This window comes from Oncorhynchus nerka, linkage group LG14 (genome assembly GCF_034236695.1).
Source record: "Oncorhynchus nerka isolate Pitt River linkage group LG14, Oner_Uvic_2.0, whole genome shotgun sequence".
Taxonomy (NCBI): Eukaryota; Metazoa; Chordata; class Actinopteri; order Salmoniformes; family Salmonidae; genus Oncorhynchus; species Oncorhynchus nerka.
In genome coordinates this window covers 42,594,035-42,620,720 of record NC_088409.1, presented here as the reverse complement: position 1 = coordinate 42,620,720, position 26,686 = coordinate 42,594,035, and the positions used below count along the sequence as shown (strand labels likewise).

Genomic DNA, 26,686 nt, shown 5'->3' with positions numbered 1-26,686 from the left:
TGGAGGGAAGGAAACAAGAGAGAGGTGGAGGAAAAAGGAGAGATACAGTATGCAGAGAAACACTGTAAAAAAAATGGATCAACCTAAAAAAAAAATACTTCCTGGTTACAAGTAAATAAGTTTTCTCAATTGAAAATACTACATTTGTTGAAACCGAATACTTGACCGAATATATGTGATTCAATGCCAACTGTTTTATTTTATTATTACCAAAGTATATCTCAAGTTGCAACCTATTTCTTTCAACACTTACTTTTCCCCTTTGTTTAAACCTAACAAATAACTCAATTAAATATAACTAAATTAAATATAACCCATTTTTTCATCTTGTTCCAAGTTCACTTTTTAGTTTAGAATAAGCTATCCAAATGTCCTCAATTGGGTTACAAGCAATTAAATAAATTCCCCATCAAACAAGAAATTACGTTTGTTCAAGAAATATAAATAATATTTCCATATTCTCTACACAAAACTGTCACATTTAGCTACAACAAGATCACAACCAAACATTTCCTCTCTTATCTTTAGTATCACATGCACTTTTGTTTTTCCTTTGGAAAGGTTTCATTGTTGCATTTCCTTTAAAAACAGCTCATATGTTTGTACATCATTTTATACACGTAAAAACGTCACAAAAGCATCAAAACAGCATTTGAATATTACATTTAAATTAGTTAAAAAGAACATGTTGTTAAAAACAATAGGAACAACCATGAATAAAAGTACTTTATCTTGTAAACCCCACACCCCCCACACACATCAAATCCTGTAAAAACCATGTCAAATGTGTACAAATGATTTAACAAAGGTAAAACATGTTAAATAAAGTCACATTGTTAAAAGGCTGTCTTTGGTCCTTTGTACAGGAACGGGGTGAGTCCTTATCAAATTCGCCTCCACCTGCTCCTCTGAGTGAATTACTGTCCTGTCCTTTGGGGCCCAGAAGAGAGATCCCTCCCCTAGGCGCCGCAGCGCTGTCAGGCCATGGCCTTGAGTGTTGTGGGGACCCTTCGCACTTACGCAATTATCATTACAGATGCTGACAAGGTAGATTAAATGTTTGAGTGAGGAATACAATATACTAGATGAGCTGGAATTACATGTACTCTCACGTTGGGCAAAAAGAACAATCTGAAAGTCACACCCCCAATATGCCACGCCTCAAACTCTTCTGATAGGCTGCCGCCGCTACATTGTCCCACCGCTGTTAGAACCTTTATTCAATTTAAAAAATCACATTCATCCGTCTAATTAGTTATCTGATTTCAGACAAATTTAATAGAATAGGTTGAACGAACTAAAGTGTAATTTTCAAATCATTCCAATCAGTCAAAGCACTTCAGATGAACAGCAGCGTCGTCCCATTTTTTTCAGTGTAGAAAGATGGACAAAGCTGTTGCTAGAGGGAACCAGGAGAGAGATAGGATTTTTTTTGTATAATTTATTTTAGTATAAAAAATAAAAAAAACGTTAAAAAACAGTGATTTAAAAGAAAAAAAGACATTTTCTTAAAATGGCATTGCTGGTTAAGGGCTTGTAAGTAAGCATTTCACTGTAAGGTCTACACCTGTTGTATTTGGTGCATGTGACAAATACAATTTGATTTGATTTGATTTGAAAGAGAGAGGAGGAGAAAGAGAATCAGTAGTGGAGAGGGAAGAGAGAGAGGCTATCCCCAGTGGCATCAATTCCCTTCAACTGCGCCACTATCTCTATGAAATGAATTGGTTATCATCAAAGGCTTAAGTCTATTGCATGGGAACAGCCTGTATTAACCTTTAAGGGTGCATGACATTATAATACTCAGTTGTCTGAGTGGATTTCACATGCCCCTCACGTACGATCTATCTCGTCTGGGGTACCTTTGTTTTTAGAGTGAGAAAGAGAAAGAGAGCGAAAGTAGCAGACAGCGGGAGAGAGAAGGATAGAAGGAGAGAGAAAGAGAGAGTCGGGGAGAAAGATGGAGAGAGTGCAGAGAGAAAGAGAAACGCGAGTGACAGACATTCAGAAAGAGAGAGAGAGGAGAGAGAAGATAGTAAGAGAACGAGGGAGAAAGAAGAGCGGAGAAGTAGCTACAGATGACCCTTGTGAAAACGGATGCAGAATCTCAGGATGGAATAATGTGGCGAGGGGAATAATATGACTTCCTAAGTCCAGGCTGCTGCCAAACCCTAAGATTGATTAAGTCAGAGAATCCCTCTTTATTACCTCAGTAGCTGGGTATTGCTACACGACTTTGGCTTCAAAAGTGATGTGCGCTGTTCAATTTCAGATGGCATTTATTTCATCCATCAAAATAAATGTATTCTCAAATGTAGCTTATATCCCAATGTGTTTCGGCCTTGTTGTGAAAACCAGGTGACTTACTTTACCAGTCCATCTTATGTTCCTACTTCCTAAGAGAGGATTGTATTTGAAAGTGTATATAATACAAGTCTCTAAACTCAAACGACTTTTCCACATTATAGCAAAATACACTTCTAGCAACTTCAACATCCAGCTCCCTATCTCTCTTGTCGTTTCTTGAAAATTGCATTATTTTATGTTCCTCAAATCCTATATCAAAGGCTTGCCACGGGAGAATCATTTTTCTCTCATCCTTCCATTTCCCCAAACTTCTCCCATCTTTCTTTGAGACGTGGGGGGTATGGCAGAGTAGTGTTTGATTCACAGGAAATGCAGTATTAAAGAACACGGACCTTGGCTGGTATTGGGGTTCTTTGATCTGTCCACCTACTGGGGTGTCTTTGAACACTTCTCTTTGGATTGAAGTCATCTGACCCTGGAAAGGCGAAGCTAAGGATCACAGCTACAAAGTAAGAGACCGTCTTTACCAGATGACTCCCTCAGACCCTTTCTTACAGAGCGCGACTTCGGCCCTTCAGAAAATGCCTTTCACTTTAGTTTTATCCCCTCAGTCGCTCACATTTCAATCTGATCTATTGGATTGTCTTGTAGTGGTTACATTTCTGAGCCCCAAAACGATCGTATATCCTTCATTCGTATACTCGTTTAGTAATACAGTCAAATGCAGGAATACCATCCAAATAAATAAACCACGAAGTAGGGCAGGGATCATCAAATACTGTAGATAAAAAAAATATTGAGTGGATGGTCAGGGGCCCGGAACATAATTCCAAATAATTTGTAGACTGCAAGCCCAGACAGATATAATATTTGACTAAAACATTCATTTCAAACCTTGCTTTCAGTTGTATACGATCACATATGTCTCATTATTATGCGTTAAATATTTTGGGAACAGATTTAGAAAATGTAAATCACTTGAAGCTGTTTTGCTGGTGTTTTTACAGTATTTTATGTCCAACAATAAAACCAAAAAATAAAGTTTTGTTTATTTTTTCTGCTCAGAAAACGTAATAAAATACGACATGTTTTGGGAGGAAATAAATCCCATGTGGCCTTCAACATCTGGCTTGCAACAACATTACCTTACAATATTCCCAAATCACACTCAGAGTTGTCACACTGAATGTCTTCAGTGTCACTCAGAAACACATACACAGACAAACACACACACACAATCCCCCCAAACAGACACACACTTACTGGAAACAGAAATGCTTCCGTTATCATATTTACTCTCCCCCTCTTCTACACCCATGCCCCCTAACACTAACAGATGGAACCATGAGGCAGCATGTAGAGGGGGATCTGTGTCAGTCTGTCTGGGTACAGTACCCCCATGTCCATGCTGTTGCTGCTCTCCACTGTGTGTGCCAGCAGCCTGCCTACCTGGCAGCTCTCCACCCCCTCTGCCCTCCTGTCCCATTCTCTGTTGATTACCACTGTAATCCATGTTTAATGGATTTGCCACTCTCTCTCCACCCATCCTGATGCCCTGCCACCGCAACATGATTAAACCTTCAACTGTGGAAAGTTCCAGATGTTGTGACAGGGAAAGGTGCCTATGTTTGACGAGATGAGTCCCGGCGTTTCTGCCTGCGTTTGCATTGCCCTTGGGGTTCGTGTTCTATCCCAGATACAGGAAAGCTATTAGTTGATGTGTGTTTAGTATGATTGTGTTGTCTTAACTCGTATGGAATCTAAATACGCAGTTTGTGGGTTGTCACTGAGCTGAGAAACACTGTGAGTGGATGGAGGAAGAGGGATTTGTATCTAAGTAGGATGATGATGGCGTATCAAGCTGCAGATGCAAAGAAGACTCCGTTGATCAATGAATAAAAGAAGCAACTATGGAGGGCACACATACATACACCCATCATCTGCGCACATGTCTAAATGGGTGTGTTTCTGTGTGTGTGTGTGTGTGTGTGTGTGTGCGTGCGTGCGTGTGTGTGTGTGCGTGCGTGCGCGTGCGTGCGTGCGTGTGCGTGTGTGCGTATGTATGTGTGTGTGTGTGTGTGTGTGCGTGCGTGCGTGTGTGTGTGCGCATGCGTGTGTATGAGAGTACTACAGTGTTAGTATGTTTTGTGGTATTAATGATTAGTGTGTTTACAGTAAATGAGTGTGTGTGTCAGGGGAAAGGAAGTTGTGGGTATATGTGTGTATGTTCGGAGTGCATGCGTGTTCTAAGACAGAAGCCACCCCCCCCCCTCTCTCCCCTCTCCTCTCATGTTTACCTCGCTCAGCACAGCGGCGGAATCAAAGAGCAGAAACAGAGAGGTTTGCTCTCCTCGCCTGCAGATTGAGGGTGGCAGCCTTTATTGCACCCGACCCCTGGTGTGATCACAGCGAAGAGTGTGTGCCACCTGCGAGGTGTGTGTGCGTGCCTCACTTCAGGCCTGCCGCTCCACAACGAAACACCAGCAAAAGCTGCAGTCTCTACCTGCAATCCTGCAAAGACATCACCAAAGAGAGAGCCGAGAATGGAGCATCTTGTTACACTGTGACTCGTTGAAGGTGGTGTGTTGTAATGTGTGGAGCTGGAACAGATGTGAGGAACTGTGGGTGGTTTATTTGTGGCTAATGAGTTTCTCTCTCATGTAGCTTTCCGTTGCTTCATAGAGGATTCAGTGCTCGGATAACATTCAGGAATGCATGGAATATGGAAGATGCTCATGGTCTATAAATACAACCCAACATATGTTTCTTTGAGATCTAGCCTGGATCTCAATCAAAAGCAAAAGATTCGTTGTAAAGACGTTCTCAAATCGTTTTCAAAGCAACATGAATTCAGATGTATTTCTCATTGTGTACGTTTGTGGTCCAGGTGCTGGACACTACAGGTTCAGCCATGTGGTTTTACTGGCAAGCCGGCACAGTCCTCACACAGCTTCATCACTCCTATGGTTCACTAAACATCCTTCTAGTAGATTGGCTCATGTGTTGGTGTATGCTGATCTATGCTACTGTTCCGGTGTACAAACAGACCCCCCCCCCCCCCCCCCAATTTGGTACGTTTTCCTGGGACTAATGAATTCTTTGGGGGTTCTCTTTTAGGACCTCCTTCTCTCTCAAAGCTATATGATTGTGCAGCAAGACGTAATCTTTCAGGGGCCCCTTGATTTGTACAGTTTAGCATCAATTATTGATATTGATTCCTGACATTGGCTCTTTGAAAATACAGGGTAGAGAGCTGCACAGCTGGCAGGGGCAAACGGAGTGTATGTTACTCTACATCCACCAATGCAGTGTACGTAAAATATGTGTGGCTTTTGTCAGGCTTGTGTCTTTCGAAACGGACACATTGAAAGCTATTGATAACAATTATCATTCAATCGGTTCACGCTGCTGCCATCTAGAAAGCGAAGACGGTACATGTGCATCTAAGCTGGTGCCGAGAGACTGAAAAACAGCTTCTATCTCCTGGCCGTCAGACTTTTAAATAGTCATCATTAGCCGGCCTTTGACCAGTACCCTGCTCTGAACTTTAGTCACTGTTACTAACCAGCTACCACTCAATACTCAACCCTGTGCCTCAGAGGCTGCTGCCTTATGTACATAGTCATTGAACACTGGTCACTTTAATAATATTTAAATACTGTTTTAAACACTTCGTATGTACACTGAGTGTACAAAACATTAAGAACACCTGCTCTTTCCATGACATAGATTGACCAGGTGGATCCAGCTGAAAGCTATGATCCCTTAATGATGTCATTTGTTAAATCCACTTCAATCAGTGTAGATGAAGGGGAGGAGACAGGTTAAAGAAGGATGTTTAAGCCTTGAGACAATCGAGACATGGATTGAGCATGAGTTCAGATTATTTTGTGCCCACTAGAAATGAATGGTAAATAATGTATTGTGTCATTTTGGAGTCACTTTTATTGGAAATACGAATAGAATGTTTCTAAATCAATGTGGATGCTACCATGATTACGGATTAATAAAATGAATCGTGAATAATGATCAGTGAGAAAGTTACAGACACACAAATATCATTCCCCCCCCAAAAATGCTAACCTCCCTGTTATTATAACGGTGAGAGGCTACCATGTCTTGGCGGATATGATATTTGTGCGTCTGTAACTTTCTCACTCATCATCATTCCCAATTCATTCAGGATTGTCCGTAATCATGGTAGCATCCACATTGATGTATTTAGAAACATTTTATTCTTATTTACAATAAAAGTGACTCCAAAATGACACAATACATTATTTACCATTTACCATTCATTTCTATTGGGCATTAAATCATCTGAAACACAATCAAAACAAACAGCAAAAGCATCCAACAAGTTTGTAGAGTCACAAGCTTGATGTAATCATTGTGTGTTTGGAATAATGGGTCCAAATACTTCACTTTTGTACTACTTTAATACACATACAGTATAAGTGAATTTGTCCCAATACTTTTGGTCCCCTAAGATGAGGGGACTACAGTATCTACAAAAAGTGCTGTAATTTCTAAATGGGTTGAACCGATATGGATGAAAATACCCTCAAATTAAAGCTGAAAAGTCTGCACTTTAACCTCATAATTATTGTATCATTTCAAATCCAAAGTGCTGGAGTACAAAGCCAAAACAAAAAAACAACTGTCACTGTCCCAATGCTTTTGGAGCTCAGTGTATATTTCTATTCCGGACTCTGACAGGTCTCGTTCTAATATCTCTATATTTCTTAATTCCTCTCTTTTTAGATTTTGTAGTAGCGTGTATTGTTTTGCGTTGCGTTGTTAGGTATTACTGCACTGTTGGAGCTAGGAACATAGGCATTTCGCTGCACCTGCGATAACATCTGCAAAATATGTGTACGCAACCAATAACATTTGATTTGATTTGATATGGGACATACAGTATAGCTATACTGATAAATAACCATATGGACAAAATCAGCAATTGGTGTGCAATGTTTGGAAACCAACGCCTTCGAGAGCATCTCATTTGAGACCTTCACACCAAAGAGAAGCGAGAAATGACGAGATCCGTGTCTGTTCCGTGACCACCATGAATATCCTAGCAACCGTGTCCCAGAGGTACCATAATCTCCCCATCTGGCCAATTAACAGAGGGAGGAGCTGTCAGGGGAACATGGAGGGGAGAAATGAGGAGGATTGGAGCATTAGCACTGTGGGTGGAAATGCTTGAGATTGGGATCACAGTTCGCTCCCCTCCACTTGACACGGGGGCTATTTCTGTGGCTCCAGGTTAACACTTTTTTTCCCCCCTGCCTCGTGATTTCATTAGGCGCAACGCCACTCGTCACTCCGGTGTAGCGCGGATACCAACTGGGCTCGTGTTCCTGTAATAGCGGCACGAGGATGGAAAAGGCTATGAAATTGTATTTAATGAGCTTACCTCTGGTGCCGAATTAAACCAAGAGATGAAGCAGAGACTTTACGTGTTGAATACATTGGTTTCGTGAGAACAGAGGACAGTTCTTTCTGAGGAAGTTGATGTTTCTTGTAGAGAATGATGTTCTCTTTCGTCTTCCACCCATGGCAAGATCATTAGGCAATATGCTGCTGGATCAAGTTCACTCTCTTGAAAAATACCTTTATCTCTTTTAAACAATTTGACAGTTTTCCAGCAGTTCTTTGGAGAGTATGATATAATGTCAATGCAGTACACCCGATACTTCTTTTCTCTCTATTTTATCATCAAAGATGCCATAGCCTGAACAGCATTCATGTTCACTGACATAGCTTGCAGCAGAGTCCCTGATTCATAATTCAAAGCGTTTGTTCTTGGTTACAGAGTTGACATTGAGATGATTACCGCATCCTAGTCTTGCTGTATTTGTCCTTTCCTCCGCATCTCTGCAGGAAATATCACTTCATGCAAAAAATATTATCTAAAGCAACACGTACACACACAGTATGCTCATGCAACGCATGTGAAGAAGATATTCTGGTTTTATCGTAACTTTTCGGAGTATTCATTCAAATCAAATGATGCCGTTTTTAAATAAATATAATACTGTTGTAGAGTTCTCAGTCTTTGGTTTAAGCCTTTTGAAGTGGTTGAGCTCTTTCACAAGCACACAAGTTCCTTCTCGTGATCCAGGGTGTGATATTTGAAGCCGGATGAATGCTTGTGAGAATTTATGAGCCTCTCTGATGTTGACATGCTCTCTTTCGCTACGTGTCAATGAAACAGCTCAAATTAGAGGGAGCGAGAACCTCGGGTCCTCCGGGAACGGGAGCTGTCAATCATTCATGTTATTCTTAGCATTAGAGCAATGTCTGGATGGGTGAGAATGGCTAACAAGCTCTATCTACTGTAATGAATCAGTGGTACAGATGCTTAGTGAAAGCTCACTAACCATTTTAATTACCATGTTTTTTTCGGGATCTGAGGATATTGACGAAGAAGTCAAAGGACGATAAACCTATCATCACTGCTTTGCCCTTTCACGATATGCTTCTCTTGTAAACATAATATACAATTATTTCCCAACATCCTACCAAGACCTCACAGTACACTTGCAGTCAGTGTCGCTGAGATCTCAGGAAACGTCTCAACACTTTGCTGAGAGACAGCAGCAAAACCTCCCTCCACCTCAACGTCATGCTCTCTGAAACCGTTCCCTGAACCTCACCATCATGCACTCTGAAACCGTTCCCCCAACCTCACCGTCATGCACTCTGGAACCGTTCCTTCAACCTCACCATCATGCTCTCTGAAACCGTTCCTTCAACCTCACCATCATGCTCTCTGAAACCGTTCCCCCAACCCCACCGTCATGCGCTCTGAAACCGTTCCCCCAACCCCACCGTCATGCGCTCTGAAACCGTTCCCCCAACCCCACCGCCATGCTCTCTGAAACCGTTCCCCCAACCCCACCGTCATGAGCTCTGAAACCGTTCCCCCAACCCCACCGTCATGCTCTCTGAAACCGTTCCCCCAACCCCACCGTCATGCGCTCTGAAGCCGTTCCCCCAACCCCACCGTCATGCTCTCTGAAACCGTTTCCCCAACCTCACCGTCATGCTCTCTGAAACAGTTCCCCCAACCTCACCTTCATGCACTCTGAAACAGTTCCCCCAACCTCATCGTCATGCTCTCTGAAACCGTTCCCCCAACCTCACCGTCATGCTCTCTGAAACAGTTCCCCCAACCTCACCGTCATGCTCTCTGAAACCGTTCCCCCAACCTCACCGTCATGCGCTATGAAACTGTTTCCCTAACCTCACCGTCATGCACTCTGAAACCGTTCCCCCAACCTCACCGTCATGCTCTCTGAAACAGTTCCCCCAACCTCACCGTCATGCTCTCTGAAACAGTTCCCCCAACCTCACCGTCATGCTCTCTGAAACCGTTCCCCCAGCCTCACCGTCATGCTCTCTGAAACCGTTCCCCCAACCTCACCGTCATGCTCTCTGAAACAGTTCCCACCCCAACCTCACCGTCATGCTCTCTGAAACAGTTCCCCCAACCTCACCGTCATGCTCTCTGAAACAGTTCCCCCCCAACCTCACCGTCATGCGCTATGAAACTGTTTCCCTAACCTCACCGTCATGCACTCTGAAACCGTTCCCCCAACCTCACCGTCATGCTCTCTGAAACAGTTTCCCTAGCCTCACCGTCATGCTCTCTGAAACAGTTCCCCCAACCTCATCGTCATGCTCTCTGAAACCGTTCCCCCAACCTCACCGTCATGCTCTCTGAAACCGTTCCCCCAACCTCACCGTCATGCTCTCTGAAACCGTTCCCCCAACCTCACCGTCATGCTCTCTGAAACAGTTCCCCCCCAACCTCACCGTCATGCTCTCTGAAACAGTTCCCCCAACCTCACCTTCATGCACTCTGAAACAGTTCCCCCAACCTCATCGTCATGCTCTCTGAAACCGTTCCCCCAACCTCACCGTCATGCTCTCTGAAACAGTTCCCCCAACCTCACCGTCATGCTCTCTGAAACCGTTCCCCCAACCTCACCGTCATGCGCTATGAAACTGTTTCCCTAACCTCACCGTCATGCACTCTGAAACCGTTCCCCCAACCTCACCGTCATGCTCTCTGAAACAGTTTCCCTAGCCTCACCGTCATGCTCTCTGAAACAATTCCCCCAACCTCACCGTCATGCTCTCTGAAACAGTTCCCCCAACCTCACCGTCATGCTCTCTGAAACAGTTCCCCTCAACCTCACCGCCTCATGCTCTCTGAAACCGTTCTCCCAACCTCACCGTCATGCTCTCTGAAACAGTTCTCCCAACCTCACCGTCATGCTCTCTGAAACAGTTCCCCCAACCTCACCGTCATGCTCTCTGAAACAGTTCCCCCAACCTCACCGTCATGCTCTCTGAAACCGTTCCCCCAACCTCACCATCATGCTCTCTGAAACCGTTCCCCCAACCCCACCGTCATGCGCTCTGAAACCGTTCCCCAAAAAATCATTAGAACTGGATCACCCAAATGACCATCACTGTAGCTACCTCTACCCGACCCTTGCTGTTGGTTTTAGAATCAAGAAATTAAAAGGTAGAATTAGTTTGCCCAGAGAAATAACAGGTGTGAGGGTAAACCACTCTCTTTGGCACACATCTCCTGCCCTCATAGGCCTTTGCATCTGTCATCTGGCATGTTGTCTCTGTATTGTGAGTGATAAGATCTAGGTCATCTGGCATGTTGTCTCTGTATTGTGAGTGATAAGATTGAGGTCATCTAGCATGTTGTCTCTGTATTGTGAGTGATAAGATCTAGGCCATCTGACATGTTGTGTCTGTATTGTGAGTGATAAGATCTAGGTCATCTGGCATGTTGTCTCTGTATTGTGAGTGATAAGATTGAGGTCATCTAGCATGTTGTCTCTGTATTGTGAGTGATAAGATCTAGGCCATCTGACATGTTGTGTCTGTATTGTGAGTGATAAGATCGAGGTCATCTAGCATGTTGTCCTTAGATGGTTCAATTGAATGATGGTGAATTATAGTGTGGCACGTTTCTATTCTTCTTCTTTGGCACACATCTCCTGCCCTCATAGGCCTTTGCATCTGTCATCTGGCATGTTGTCTCTGTATTGTGAGTGATAAGATCTAGGCCATCTGACATGTTGTCTCTGTATTGTGAGTGATAAGATCGAGGTCATCTAGCATGTTGTCTCTGTATTGTGAGTGATAAGATCTAGGTCATCTAGCATGTTGTCCTTAGATGGTTCAATTGAATGATGGTGAATTATAGTGTGCCACGTTTCTATTCTTCATCTCTGGGCTTGCATTCCATGTAAATACAGTATGTACATTACTTATGTCGTACTGTACATACTGTATTTACATGGAATGCAAGCCCCGAGATGAAGAATAGAAACGTAGCACACTATAATTCACCATCATTCACCAAAACATTCAGATTTGGTATTCACACGAACACATTCTAATGGTTTGAGGGCTTTTAAGAGTAGTATTGCATGTACGTGCAATCAATAGTCATTCATTTTTGATTTGGAGACATGATCCGAAATCATTTTCACCCCGAAGGTGTGTTTTTATTGCTGTTTACATCGTACATCTCACAACTGATATGAAATGAAAGCAAACATGAAAAGAGTCGACAGAAGGCTGTCTGTCTGTTTTGGCCCACTGTGTGTGTGTGTGAATGTGTATGTGTGTGTTTGTGTGTGTGTACTGTGCTAGGCTTGGCTGGGGTATCCACTCTCTACCAACACCTCCCACACTCCTACTCAGTCCAAAAGAGTAGCGCTGCTGGATCACAATCCAAGAGGGATACCCATAGGCCCAGGAAAGAGAGTTTAGCCACTAGTGTCCTAGAAGTGTTATTTTCCCATGTTGCACTAATTATCAGCCCAACACAACAGTTTCTCACCCTTTCTGTTGTATATTTTAGCTGGTAATTGATAAGAAACATGTTCCGTCTACTAACATCAATCTTAGATCCGTCTCAATCGTAACAGGTCACGCGACATTGTCGTGAATTGAGGACCGCTCAGCCTATTCCTGTCCTTGTCTTTTCTCGTGTCCTGATCGAAACAAAGGTCTTGTTTACACTAACATGTCAACGTCTCTGTCGGATCAAGATCGATGTTTCGCAACTCTAAGCTTTGTCTAATCTATGATTAGCCTTTGACTGCCAAAACGACCTTTGAAGAGCGGTGTTGAGTCTGAAGTATAGTACTGTAGACGTTCCCACCGCATTCACAGATGTTTTGTCACCTTTGAAGAGCGGTGTTGAGTCTGAAGTATAGTACTGTAGACGTTCCCACCGCCTTCACAGATGTTTTGTCACCTTTGAAGAGCGGTGTTGAGTCTGAAGTATAGTACTGTAGACGTTCCCACCGCCTTCACAGATGTTTTGTCACCTTTGAAGCGCGGTGTTGAGTCTGAAGTATTGTACTGTAGACGTTTTCCCACCGCCTTCACAGATGTTTTGTCACCTTTGAAGAGCGGTGTTGAGTCTGAAGTATAGTACTGTAGACGTTCCCACCACCTTCACAGATGTTTTGTCACCTTTGAAGAGCGGTGTTGAGTCTGAAGTATTGTACTGTAGACGTTCCCACCGCCTTCACAGATGTTTTGTCACCTTTGAAGAGCGGTGTTGAGTCTGAAGTATAGTACTGTAGACGTTCCCACCGCCTTCACAGATGTTTTGTCACCTTTGAAGAGCGGTGTTGAGTCTGAAGTATTGTACTGTAGACGTTTTCCCACCGCCTTCACAGATGTTTTGTCACCTTTGAAGAGCGGTGTTGAGTCTGAAGTATAGTACTGTAGACGTTCCCACCGCCTTCACAGATGTTTTGTCACCTTTGAAGAGCGGTGTTGAGTCTGAGGTATAGTACTGTAGACGTTCCCACCACCTTCACAGATGTTTTGTCACCTTTGAAGAGCGGTGTTGAGTCTGAAGTATAGTACTGTAGTCTGAAGTATAGTACTGTTCCCACCGCCTTCACAGATGTTTTGTCACCTTTGAAGAGCGGTGTTGAGTCTGAAGTATTGTACTGTAGACGTTTTCCCACCGCCTTCACAGATGTTTTGTCACCTTTGAAGAGCGGTGTTGAGTCTGAAGTATAGTACTGTAGACGTTCCCACCGCCTTCACAGATGTTTTGTCACCTTTGAAGAGCGGTGTTGAGTCTGAAGTATTGTACTGTAGACGTTCCCACCGCCTTCACAGATGTTTTGTCACCTTTGAAGAGCGGTGTTGAGTCTGAAGTATTGTACTGTAGACGTTCCCACCGCCTTCACAGATGTTTTGTCACCTTTGAAGAGCGGTGTTGAGTCTGAAGTATAGTACTGTAGACGTTCCCACCGCCTTCACAGATGTTTTGTCACCTTTGAAGAGCGGTGTTGAGTCTGAAGTATTGTACTGTAGACGTTTTCCACCGCCTTCACAGATGTTTTGTCACCTTTGAAGAGCGGTGTTGAGTCTGAAGTATAGTACTGTAGACGTTCCCACCGCCTTTACAGAGGTTTTGTCACCTTTGAAGTTACCTGTCATTTGATCAACAAATGTAACTTAGTTGATATGAACTATCAAGAGAATAACCTCTAAGTGTTATTGAGAATGACTAGTATTTTGTCTTCGGAGCTCTGTAAAGGGAGCATTATAAGATTATAGGATTAATGTAATTTCTAAACGGTGACTTAATTGTATTGTTCTCTAAACGTATGCTTTGTTGTAGCAGACAAAGTCATAGTTCAGTCATCCTAGCCCCTCTCCGATTTTCATACCCCCCCCAACAGATCCACAGATGATGCAGTCTCTATTGTACTCCACACGGCCCTTTCCCACCTGGACAGAAGGAACCCCTATGTGAGAATGCTATTCATTGACTACAGCTCAGCGTTCAACACCATAGTGCCCTCAAAGCTCATCAATAAGCTAAGGACCCTGGGACTAAACATCTCCCTCTGCAACTGGATCCTGGACTTCCTGACAGGTCATCCCCAGGTGGTAAGGGTAGGTAACAACACATCTGCCACGCAGATCCTCAACACAGGGGCCACTCAGGGTTGCGTTCTCAGCCCCTTCCTGTACTCCCTGTTCACTCATGACTGCATGGCCAGGCACAACTCCAACACCATCATTAAATTTGCAGATGACCCAACAGTGGTAGGCAGATCACCAACAACACCGAGACAGCCTATAGGGAGGAGGTCAAGGACCTGGCCGTGTGTTGCCAGGACAACAACTTCTCCCTCAACGTGATCAAGACAAAGGAGATGATTGTGGACTACAGGAAAAAGAGGACCAAGTACGCCCCCCATTCTCATCAACGGGACTGCAGTGGAGCAGGTTGAGAGCTTCAAGTTCCTTGGTGTCCACATCACCAACAAACTAACATGGTCCAAGCACACCATGACAGTCGTGAAGCGGGCATGACAAAACCTATTCCCCTTCAGGAGACTGAAAAGATTTGTCATGGGTCCTCAGATCCTCAAAAGGTTCTACAGCTGCACCATCGAGAGCATCCTGGTTGCATCACTGCCTGGAATGGCAAATTTTCGGCTTCCAACCGCAAGGCACTACAGAGGGTAGTGCGAGCAGCCTAGTACATCACTGGGGTCAAGCTTCCTGCCATCCAGGACTTCTATACCAGGCGGTTGTAGAGGAAGGCCCTGAAAATTGTCAACGACTCCAGCCACCCTAGTCATAGACTGTTCTCTCTGCTGGAGCGCCAAGTCTAGGTCCAAGAGGCTTCTAAACAGCTTCTACCCCCAAGCCATAAGACTCCTGAACATCTAGTCAAATGGCTACCCAGACTATTCACATTGCCCCCCCCCCCCCCTACTCCCCTCTCCACCCCACCGCCACTCTCTGTTGTCATCTATGCATAATCACTTTAATAACTCTACCTACATGTACATACTACCTCAACTAACCGGTACCCCTGCACATTGACTCTGTACCGGCACCCCTCTGTATATATTGTTATTTTTTACTGCTCCTCTTTAATTACTTGTTACTTTTATCTCTTATTCTTATCTGTATTTTTTTAAACAGGCACTGTCGTTAGGGGCTCGTAAGTAAGCATTTCACTGTAAGGTCTACACCTGTTGTATTCAGCGCACGTGACTAATACAATTTGATTTGATTTGATTTGAGTTTCCGGTCCCACCAAACAATAATTAGCATTTCACTTTCTATTTCTACTTTCATCCATGACCTGCTGTGGACTGTCAAGCGATAAAATGAAAAGGTTAAACCTCCATGTCGCTCTTCATTGTGCTGCAATTGGCTGCCTTTTTAGAGCATGTGTGTCCGTTTTGGAGGACACCTCCTCAGTGCCCGTTGCAAATCCTTTATTCTATGAAATTTCCCAGTGTTGTGTTACTTTACTATTGAATTGAGATGTAGAGAATGATGCATCGTAGGAAGCAGTAATCTAATCTTTGGCGGAGACGCTCCAGAGGGCGGGAGATCTCACCATGTGATTGGAGCATTTATCTCAATAAAGTGGCAGGTACATTATCAAATCTCTGGCCCTGGAGCAACAGTCTCACACACACACACACACGTGCAGGCCAATCACACGGGAACACGGCACATGCAGACACGCCCGCTTGCGCATGCCCCCACATGTCCGCACACATGCACACACGTGCACACGTACAACAGAAACGCACTCACATGAACAAAGATGTACTGGCACACACATTTATGCCAAGAGCACTTTGAACCCCAAGATTGATACAAAATTAGCTAACACTACAATAGCAGACACAGTAGCAAAGAGAGAGCATTAGCATAACATATGACATATGATATTCTGTATATGCCTGTGTAGACTGTATATGCCCGCAGGTTCTATAGCAATAACAGCGGCACTATGATTTTCCCTACTAAAGGAGAAATGCAAACGATGCCTCTTTTCATGGTATCCGTGCAGGCTTCCTAGCAACACATGCAACTGTTTTCACAACCCAGCTCACTTCATGTAAAGTCAGCCAGTGCAGCTCTTCCTCGCAGACTAATGGCAGGATTTTTTTAAAGGGCAGATTATAGGCAATGAAACCCCACCTCTCACATCCTCTACCACACCAAGGAAGTCTTCGGTGGAAGTGCCTCTTTAGATTGGAGTCAACAATGTGCTCCTAACTGGCATCATATGAATATTTAACTGCAGTACCAAGCACCAAGGGGCACATTCTCTCTCTGTGGTTTGTCTTATTCTTTGTCATTTTTTATTATGGTGGACTTTTTTTGCTTGAAATGCAGTTTTGCTGGCATAATTTCAGGGGCTTTGTTTTTGTATTGCAGTGGCTTCCAAATGCTTTACATGGAATAGGATATCTAACTGAAACCTGAGGCGATGCACTCTATTTCATTCTTTCTTTTGTTTTACAACTTTTTCAATCTCGTAAAGTGATCAGCATATAGGCTACATTACAGCTCACGTGATTATTTGTATCCCAGTTCAATAAGCGCTTGTGTTGATGGAATCAATCAAAATCCATTCCATTCTATTACTTTGCATAATGGAAGTCTATTCCGCTATGAAATGTGTTCATTGTGTCCTCCAGCCATTTATCCTTTCTATAACTATTGTTTAAGGAGAACACTGCAGTCTGTTCCCAGATGAAGAGACAGAATCAGTTAGAATTTGTGGAAGTAATCAATCAAAATGTCCAACCTCTGAACTTCAAATGTCAACATATCAATTTTATGAATGGTAGATTTCTGATTTGGTCCCGTTACTGTGTCGGACCATAATTACAATAGATAACATACGCGTGTTATCTGAAAACAGCTCTCTCCCTTTCATTGAAATATGATTCAGTGGATTGTGACTAATTATGGTAGGATTTACTGTTGGCTATCTGGTGTACCTTTCCTGTGTTCTCAAAAAGCATGCCTGTCAGAGCTGCATGATGGGCATGTTGAATATCACTGCAAAGCAGGAGGGACACTCCCATCCCTATCCCATTATTTAAAGGTCACTGACTGCCCCTCCCACAACATCCTGCCTCAAACTGGGACAAAAGAACATTTGGGCAACAAGATCAACTCCCACAACACACATAAGAGATCCATGTGTTAGTTAGAGTGTACAGTTGTGGCCAAAAGTTTTGAGAATGACACAAATATTAATTTTCACAAAGTTTGCTGCTTCAGTGTCTTTAGATATTTTTGTCAGATGTTACTATGGAATACTGAAGTATAATTACAAGCATTTCATTTGTCAAAGGCTTTTATTGACAATTACATGAAGTTGAATCAAAGAGTCAATATTTGCAGTGTTGACTTATTTTTCAAGACCTCTGCAATCCGCCCTGGCATGCTGTCAATTAACTTCTGGGCCACATGATGGCAGCCCCTTCTTGCATAATCAATGCTTGGAGTTTGTCAGAATCTGTGGGTTTTTGTTTGTCCACCCGCCTCTTGAGGATTAACCACAAATTCTCAATGGGATTAAAGTTTGGGGATTTTCCTGGCCACGGACCCAGAATATCTATGTTTTGTTTAGTTATCACTTTTGTCTTAGGGCAAGGTGCTCCATCCATCATGCTGGAAAAGGCATTGTTCATCACCAAACTGTTCCTGGATGGTTGGGAGAAATTGCTCTCTGAGAATGTGTTGGTACCATTCTTTATTCATGGCTGTGTTCTTAGGCAAAATTGTGAGTGAGCCAACTCCCTTGGCTGAGAAGCAACCCCACACATGAATGGTCTCAGGATGCTTTACTGTTGGCATGACACAGGACTGATGGTAGCGCTCACCTTGTCTTCTCCGGACAAGCTTTTTTCCGGATGCCACAAACAATCGGAAAGGGGATTCATCAGAGAAAATGACTTTACCCCGGTCCTCAGCAGTCCAATCCCTGTACCTTTTGCAGAATATCAGTCTGTCCCTGATGTTTTTCCTGGCTTCTTTGCTGCCCTTCTTGACACCAGGCCATCCTCCAAAAGTCTTCGCCTCACTGTGCGTGAAGATGCACTCACACCTGCCTGCTGCCATTCCTCAGCAAGCTCTGTACTGGTGGTGCCCCAATCCCGCAGCTGAATCAACTTTAAGAGACGGTCCTGGAGCTTGCTGGACTTTCTTTGGCGCCCTGAAGCCTTCTTCACAACAATTTAACCGCTCTCCTTGAAGTTCTTGATGATCCGATAAATGGTTGATTTAGGTGCAATCTTACTGGCAGCAATATCCTTGCCTGTGAAGCCCTTTTGTGCTAAGCAATGATGACGGCACATGTTTCCTTGCAGGTAACTATGATTGACAGAGGAAGAACAATGATTCCAAGCACCACCCTCCTTTTGAAGCTTCCAGTCTGTTATTTGAACTCAATCAGCATGACAGAGTGATCTCCAGCCTTGTCAACACTCACACCTGTTTTAAAGAGAGAGTCACTGACATGATGTCAGCTGGTCCTTTTGTGGCAGGGCTGAAATGCAGTGGAAATGTTTTTGGGGGATTCAGTTCATTTGCATGGCAAAGAGGGACTTATATGCAAATTGTCATCATACAAACTGAGGCAGCAGACTCTGTGAAAATTAATATTTGTGTCATTCTCAAAACCTTTGGACACAACTGTGGAGTGTGAGGTGTTTCTGTAAAACATTACACCATATATATGGTGTTTGCTGCTTTAGTGGCAGCTAGTGAAATCATAGGACGTTGGTTAGCATGCAGAGGGCAATCTTTATGCCTCTGGCAGGTTGTTGAATTAGTCGTGGATTTTGAGCGTCAAGGAAATTATGAGGTTTTATTGATTGCGTTCTTACTGTTACTGACGGCTTGAACAGATTTCCAAGTGGAGCACATGGACCATTGCGTTTGACCTTTTGAAATTTGTCTGCTTTTGAATGCGTTGACAGTTGGATTTTGACACACACACATATGAATGGGTGGTTTGTGCAGAATGCCAAAAATATCTTGTCACTGCAGGAGTGACAAATGAGTCTGTCTCCTACTGCAGTGCAGTATTCCACCTTCGATTTGTTATTGATCACTGAAGTTTGTGATTTAATTAGCCGAATCCAATTCAATGACTAGCAGATGGTAACCATGACACTAGTTCATAAAGGTGGCATGGCATCAATAATGACACAGAGCCTGCACAATGTTTCCTATTTGTGAAAAATATAATTAAATGGAGGAAACTGTTTCACATTGTATGGGATAAATCGAAAGTCTGCCTTAGAGTTATGTGCAGTGATGTATGTTGTGCTTGATGAATCAGAATCATAAAAAAAGCCCTTTAAAAGATGGAAGTGTCATTGTGGTATTCCAGCTAATGACATTCAGGTCAATTGTGAGAGCTAGAAACATGGCCAAGGGCCCAGATCACACTGAACATAGGGTCGGTAATTATCCATGAATGTTAAGCAGCTCAAAGTTTTTCAGCAGACATTAAGTGGTAGCCTCTGGCCTCTTCCTTCTCCTCAGACATATTTTTCTCTTTTATATTTATAACCCATGATTTACAATTTGGTGTTGTTTATAATTTTTTTTAAAAAGGGCAATGTTCATTTGTTCATTCTTATGGGGTGGCAGGTAGCCTAGTGGTTAGTGTGTTGGACTTGTAACTGCAAGGTTAGCAAGAACCAATCCCTGAGCTGACAAGGTCAACAATCTGTTGTTCTGCCCCTGAACAAGGCAGTTAACCCACAGTTCCTAGGCTGTCATTGAAAATAAGAATTTGTTCTTAACTGACTTGCCTAGTAAAATAAAAAAAGACAATGTTTGGAAGTGAAATGAAGTGTCTGACCATACTTAGTCATTTAAGAATGTATGATGCATTCTCTTCAAATGCAGACTTCTGTACTACCCCTTAGGACTATGTGGTCTCTCTGAAGGGATACACAGTTTCACCTTGTGTCATGCTCATCAGATTGTTTGCAAGCTTTTTGGCCTTTTAGCTAATGAATTGCTCTACTGGCCTTAACAGGAACTCAGCATGGCATGTTCAATGTGTTGACGTTCATCTCTGCCAAGGGTTATGTGCAATTGTATTTAAGAGGGCCTTTTGTATTCCGTTTCACTCTGTGCCGCAACTGAACATTTTTAGGAGTTGGGTATGGTAATTAGGGGACACAAGGTCTTTTTCTCGCTTTCATTTTACAGTTCTTTTTGTAGCTTTGGCCATCTGAGATGTGGTTTTCATAAAGCAAACACAATCTGCTCATAATAATACCTGTCCAACCTGGTCCTGACAGTCTGTAGAATGACAGACATTTTGAGTGCTCTGTGAGACACCTAAACCAGAAGTAACAACAGGGATTTCTTGGCAATAGGACCACCACTCTAGCATCTGTCAGACAGCAAGGACAGCTCAAAATGATCCCTGACCTTGGCAGTAAGTAGTTCCTGTCTTAGATGGATCAATAACAAGCAAACACAAACAAGTGAACAGCTCTGTGTGACACCATCCTTAGTGAGGATGACCCTGTGGGAGCCAAAACATGTCTGTCCATTAATGAACACATTGGGACAGAGAGATCCAACTTACTTTCCAACAGTTGGGATATTACACTTCTTACTCCAGCCTAATCTGCTGTTTACAGAGGGGAGTATGTGCACTTGAGCCTATGGGAGATCTGTTAAGGCTCTTGGACATTGTGTGAAAATGTTAAAATCTCCCCCTGAGTTATATATTCAAGCATTAAGGCCCGAGGGGTTGTTGTATATGACCAGTGTACCAAGGCTAAGGGCTGTTCTTAAGCACAACGCCACACAGAGTGCCTGGATACAGCCCTTAGCCGTGGTACAATGGCAATATACCACAAACCGGAGGTGTCTTATTGCTATTATAAACTGGTTACCAACGTAATTAGAGTAGTAAAAATACATGTTTTGTCATACCCACGGTATACGGTCTGATATACCACAGCTTTCAGCCAATCAGCATTCAGGGCTCGAACCACCCATTTTATAGTTTATAGTATACTATTCAGACTGTTGATGTTGATAACTGTTGATATACTAAACGTTAGTTCTGTACTTCATTCCTTCATCAAGCACAACGCCATGACTCAGACCAACATGGATGATCTTATCCTACAATGATTGGGGATTAAAGAGCTGTTTCACATTTTTTAACAGCATTCAATGAGAGGATGTCAGTTTGGCTTCCATGACATGTAGCTACAGCTCCAAAATGATTGTGTTTCATGCCATACTGTCTTCATCATGGAGTGCCAACAACCTAATCACTGCTAAGATCCCACCGCTCACACCATGTGTCTAACAAAACTTCAAAGTAAGCTCCTTTTGCTATTGGTGAAATCATTTTGCTAGGGTTTCATTTACTCAAGCAAACAACATATAAGGGATCAGCCTTGGGAATGCTCCAGATAGTTTACCCCCTGCCTCTTTTGTGCCGAATACCCCAGACACCCCATTTCAAAAGGCTATTAAATGAACCCCAATCTATTCGGTAGCTAACGGATGCCCAGACATCCCCTGAATCACAACTACAGTGCCAAGAAAGAGTATATGAACCCTTTGGGAATACATGGATGGTCATAAAATTGGATCTGATCTTCATCTAGGTCACAACAATAGACAACCACAGTCTGCTGATAACACACAAAGAATTATCAGCAGACTGTGTTTGTCTATATTGACACACCGTGTAAACATTCACAGTGCAGGGTGGGAAAAGTGTGTGAACCTTTGGATTTAATAACTGGTTGACCCTCCTTTGACAGCAATAACCTCAACCAAATGTTTTCTGTAGTTGCTGATCAGACCTGCACAATGGTGAGGAGGAATTTTGGACCATTCCTCTTTACAAAATTGTTTCATTACAGCAATATTCTTGGGATGTCTGGTGTGAGCTGCTCTCTTGAGGTCATGTAAGAGTATCTCAATTGGGTTGAGGTCAGGACTCTGACTGGGCCACTCCAGAAGGTGTATTTTTTCGGTTGAAGCCATTTTGTTGTTGATTTACTTCTGTGTTTTGGGTCATTGTCCTGTTGCATCACTCAACTTCTGATGAGCTTCAATTGGCGGACAGATAGCCTAACATTCTCCTGCAAAATGTATCTTACCGTGGACTGATGAACATCAAGGCTTTTAGAGATACTTTTGTAACCCTTTCCAGCTTTATGCAAGTTAACAATTCGGGGTTCTGAGCTCTCTTTTGTTCAAGGCATGGTTCACATCAGGCAATGCTTCTTGTGAATAGCAAACAAACATTTTGTGAGTGTTTTTTATAGGGCACGGCAGCTCTAACCAACATCGCCAATCTCGTATCTCATTGATTGGACTCCAATTAGCTTTTGGAGAAGTCGTTAGCCTAGGGGTTCACATACTTTTTCCTACCTACTGTGAATGTTTAAATTATGTATTCAATATAGACAAGAAAAACACAATAATTGGTGTGTTATTAGTTTAAGCACACTATCTTCATCTATTGTTGTGACTTAGATGAAGATAAGATCGAATTTTATGACCAATTTATGCAGAAATCCAGGTAATTCCAAAGGGTTCACATACTTTTTCTTGCCACTGTATATATGATGCATGAGAAGTCTGACAGCAGGGCATTGATCTTGTGTTGATATAGGGGGGGAAATAGAACAGCCATGTGTGATGTTCCTTGAGGCTTCTGTCGACATGCTGACACACTGATTGAAGCCAGTTCCTGCCAGCGAGATCAGCAGCTGAGCGAGGAGATGAGTCCACTAATAGGCTGTCATCTGAGGCATTTGGGTCTGATAATTGCAGGAAATGTTTCACCCGGTTTCAGCAAGACTAGAGTTCTTCATCCTCCACAGGGTGGCAATCGGTTCAGGGGTGCAACATGGGTAAACACAAGACCCCCTCACCCGGAGACCACTCAGCCAGAGGCCATCATGTAACACAATCAATTGGCCGTAGATGGAAGGGGTAGGTCTGAGGTGAAGCTGCACATTAGTCTCCTCTTCTTTCTCGGTTGTCCTGTGCTGTCACTAGAATGTGGATAACAGCGGCAGAGCACAACATGGCCACGGATTAGGTTGTGCTGAATGACTCAATGAACAACACTGCCGCTAAGCTGCAGATCTTTTACTGTGATGAGGTTTGGTGTGGGGATAAAAGTCAGGGAAAGCTCTTGTGTTAAGGCTGCAATGGAGACTTCATTCAGAGTACAACGTGGAGCTGAAAGGGGAGCTATGGTAGAATTGCTGATGTACTAATCTTTCGGTGCACGAATTGTAAATATGCTGTGAGTCTCCAGGTATGAAGACGCGGTCTCTATGACATTATTGGTCGCCATCGATCCGTCCACTGTGCCTGCTGATGTGGGTTAATTCTACGTTCTGGTTGATATTTGTATGGTTTGCTTTTTCCAGTTCAATAAACTACCGCCCCTAAAATAATCCATTTGCCATCAATTGATGTACTGTATAGTGTACACTGTGTCCACTTTACCATTTGATGTAAAACATATTTTAAAAAGCCTAATTCTGGCCTATTTCATAGTTATTTTAACGCTGTCTGTGTTGTGTTCCCAAGGGCCATGGGGCAGATGTATGGGCAGTGACTGTGGCCCAGGTGGCAGCCAGAGTCGGGCTGTGTGGTGTGCCCACGTGGACGGCTGGACCACCCTCCACACCAACTGTGACCAGTCCCAGCGGCCTTCCAACCAGCAGAACTGCTTCCGTGTGTGCGACTGGCACAAGGACCTTTACGACTGGAAACTCGGTGCCTGGAACCAGTGTGTGTCCGTGTCAACAAGAACCTTTGGGGGCTTGCGGCCATACGTATGCAATGGGGGTGAGGAGGGCATTCAGACCCGGGAGGTGGGCTGCGTACTAAAGTCAGACGAATCTCTCGGAGACGACACCATCTGTGAGTACTTTGAGCCCAAGCCTCGACTAGAGCAGGCCTGCCTCATCCCCTGCCCTCAGGACTGTGTAGTGTCTGAATTCACCCCCTGGACGTCCTGCTCAAAAACCTGTGGAACCGGCCTAAAGAACCGGGTGCGCAGTGTCCTGGTGCCTCCACTCTTCGGGGGTTCAGCCTGCCCAAACCTAACCGAGTTCCACACCTGTAAGCCAGGGCCTTGTAAGGGGCCTGAGGGGGTGTACAGCCTCAGGGTGGGGCCCTGGATGCCCTGTTCTCTGCCCATTTCCCGGCCGGTGCGGCAGGCCAAGCGTAGGAAGGGTAAAGGGGGGGCCAGGGAGAGGCCTGGGGTCAAAGACCCTGATACTAGGGAGCTGATCCAGAAGAAACGGACCAGGAACCGGCTCAACAGGCAGGAGAGCCCCTTCTGGGACATCCAGGTGGGATACCAGAGTCGCACGGTGTCCTGTGCACACAGGAACGGGAGCACGGTGGGACTCAGGTAAGTGGCTCAGCATCAGTATTTCAGGGTCTGGGGTAATACTGGTTCCTTAGTGTGTCTGTGTGCTGGTTGTCCTTTAAAATTGTACTTTTAGTCTAAATGGGCAAACCATGATATGTCATTGGTCAAAGGAAACCATGTGTTTTTGTCCATTCAGAACTGTAATTCATCATAGTGAATTATCTGTTGTCCGTAAATAACACTCAATCTTAAAATAGGCACAAACCTGCCACATGTCTAAACAGGCATTTGTAAGGGGTTGTTTTTATCTTCTTCAGAACTGTAAGCACAGTATTATGTTGTGATGTGATGTACTGTACTGATGTACAGTGGATGACAGGTAAGGGAATGGTTATGTGTCTCTGCTTTGCTGTCAAAGCAATGGAGCACTCCCACTTTCTGGTGTCTACTTTCAATGGTGGAGATGACAACTCTATATTCACTGGTGCTCATTCCGTGACAGGGATTGACTCTTAGCCAGCACTTCTGTCATCTTTGACTGTGAAATAGCAGGATGAGTTGCACAATGTACATCATTATGTTGGTATTGTTACGTGTGCAGGTGAGGAAAGATAACATCAAAAAGCTTGATTACTAACAGTAATTTCAGTTCAACTAAAAAAAAGTACAGTCATTTATTTTCAAATGCTGTTGACCAAATACATTTTATGATAATCTTTCACATTAGGAGTATGGTTCAGGTTATCAATGATTCAGGTTATTCGCATACTATATCTTATATACAGTACAATATACAGTAGACAAGACTGCATGCATACCCTTCAAGTAAACTGACATTTCCTTGGGCCCTGTCTTGGCTTGAGGCAAGTCCCTAACCCTGTCTTGGCTTGAGGCAAGTCCCTAACCCTGTCTTGCCTTGAAGCTCTTTCTTTAGCATTGAATGGTGTCTTTGTTTTATGCTGAGTGACAATAACTTCAAATGTCAGCACGGTATCTCTCATCTTAGAATCCATTAAAGTCTTTCATCTCTAGCAAGGAGAGCTACAGTCTCCATTATATAGCCTTATATCCACATTATGTATGAGTTACATGCCACAGATGTGATCAATTATGTACTAAATCTATTCATTAATGCGCTGTTAGTGCCAACTTCTCAGCAGTGGCTGGGATCAAATATTTCTAAAGAACCGTGAAAACAAATCTTATGCCCTTAGGAAGGTAAATACTAATCTTTGACTTGTGTATTTCTGGTTCTGAAATATTTATCGTTGTTTTTGCCACTTCAGAAAAGTGGAACAAACTTCCCAGCAAACCAAAAAAGTCCCAGAACATTATTTTGGTTGCGGCAATGTTCTCATAACACAAAAACTGTCCAGTTGCGATGATGATTATACAATGTTTGTATAAAACATTTGCCTGGTGTTGCAAGAACGTTCCCAGAACGTTGTGGCGGTATGTTTTAGAAACATTACTGGTACATTGTGTCATTACATTACCTGGAAACCTAATGAGAACATTTGGGGGAATGTTCTGTGGTGGTTGTTACAGATGTTGTGCACAACATTTTCGTGAATGTTAAGAAAACATTCCAAGAATATTTCCTTTAAAACATTTTCTGAACAAAATAAACATTTTGTTATCAAAAACATTCTTCGTATGTTTTTGGGATGTCATCATCCTAATGTTAGATAAAAAACCCAACTAGAACTTAATGAGAATCTTAGCTAATGTTCTGGGAATGTTCCCGGTTTGCTGGGTTCTCTCTGAAGCGATATCCAATGAATCTAGGCAGTCGTCCTCTGAACATCTTGCTGACTTCATTTCCCATTTTGTTTGATGTACATCTGTCATCGTTGGGCCACAGCTTTCTCTTGACTCATTAGACTTTGTTTTAGTCTGGTTGTAGAATAGTGGCAGGCTTTACATGTAATAATATGAAATCCGCATGCAAGTGTAGGCTATTTACTGTAGATTCCAGCTTGCATGGTGGCCTCTGAGGTTTCCGTTTACCACCAGAAGCACTTCTAGAAAGTACCACTTTACATCTTTTAGTTCAAATTCGAGTCTCCCATATCCTACCACGCTTATGTTTCTCTTTACTGGCCACACTGGCCTTCCAAACAT

The 26,686-nt window shown here is 43.3% G+C and overlaps 1 protein-coding gene across 1 annotated transcript in view; it reads left to right on the top strand.

Moving 5' to 3' along the window:
• The window catches only part of LOC115142242 (thrombospondin type-1 domain-containing protein 7A-like), a 104,022-nt gene that overhangs the window by 16,678 nt on the left and 60,658 nt on the right, over positions 1 to 26,686 (top strand). Inside the window, exon 2 of the mRNA XM_065000087.1 lies at positions 23,770 to 24,601. Within this exon, the coding sequence (XP_064856159.1) occupies positions 23,770 to 24,601 (832 nt within the window). The remainder of the gene's footprint in view (positions 1 to 23,769; positions 24,602 to 26,686) is intronic.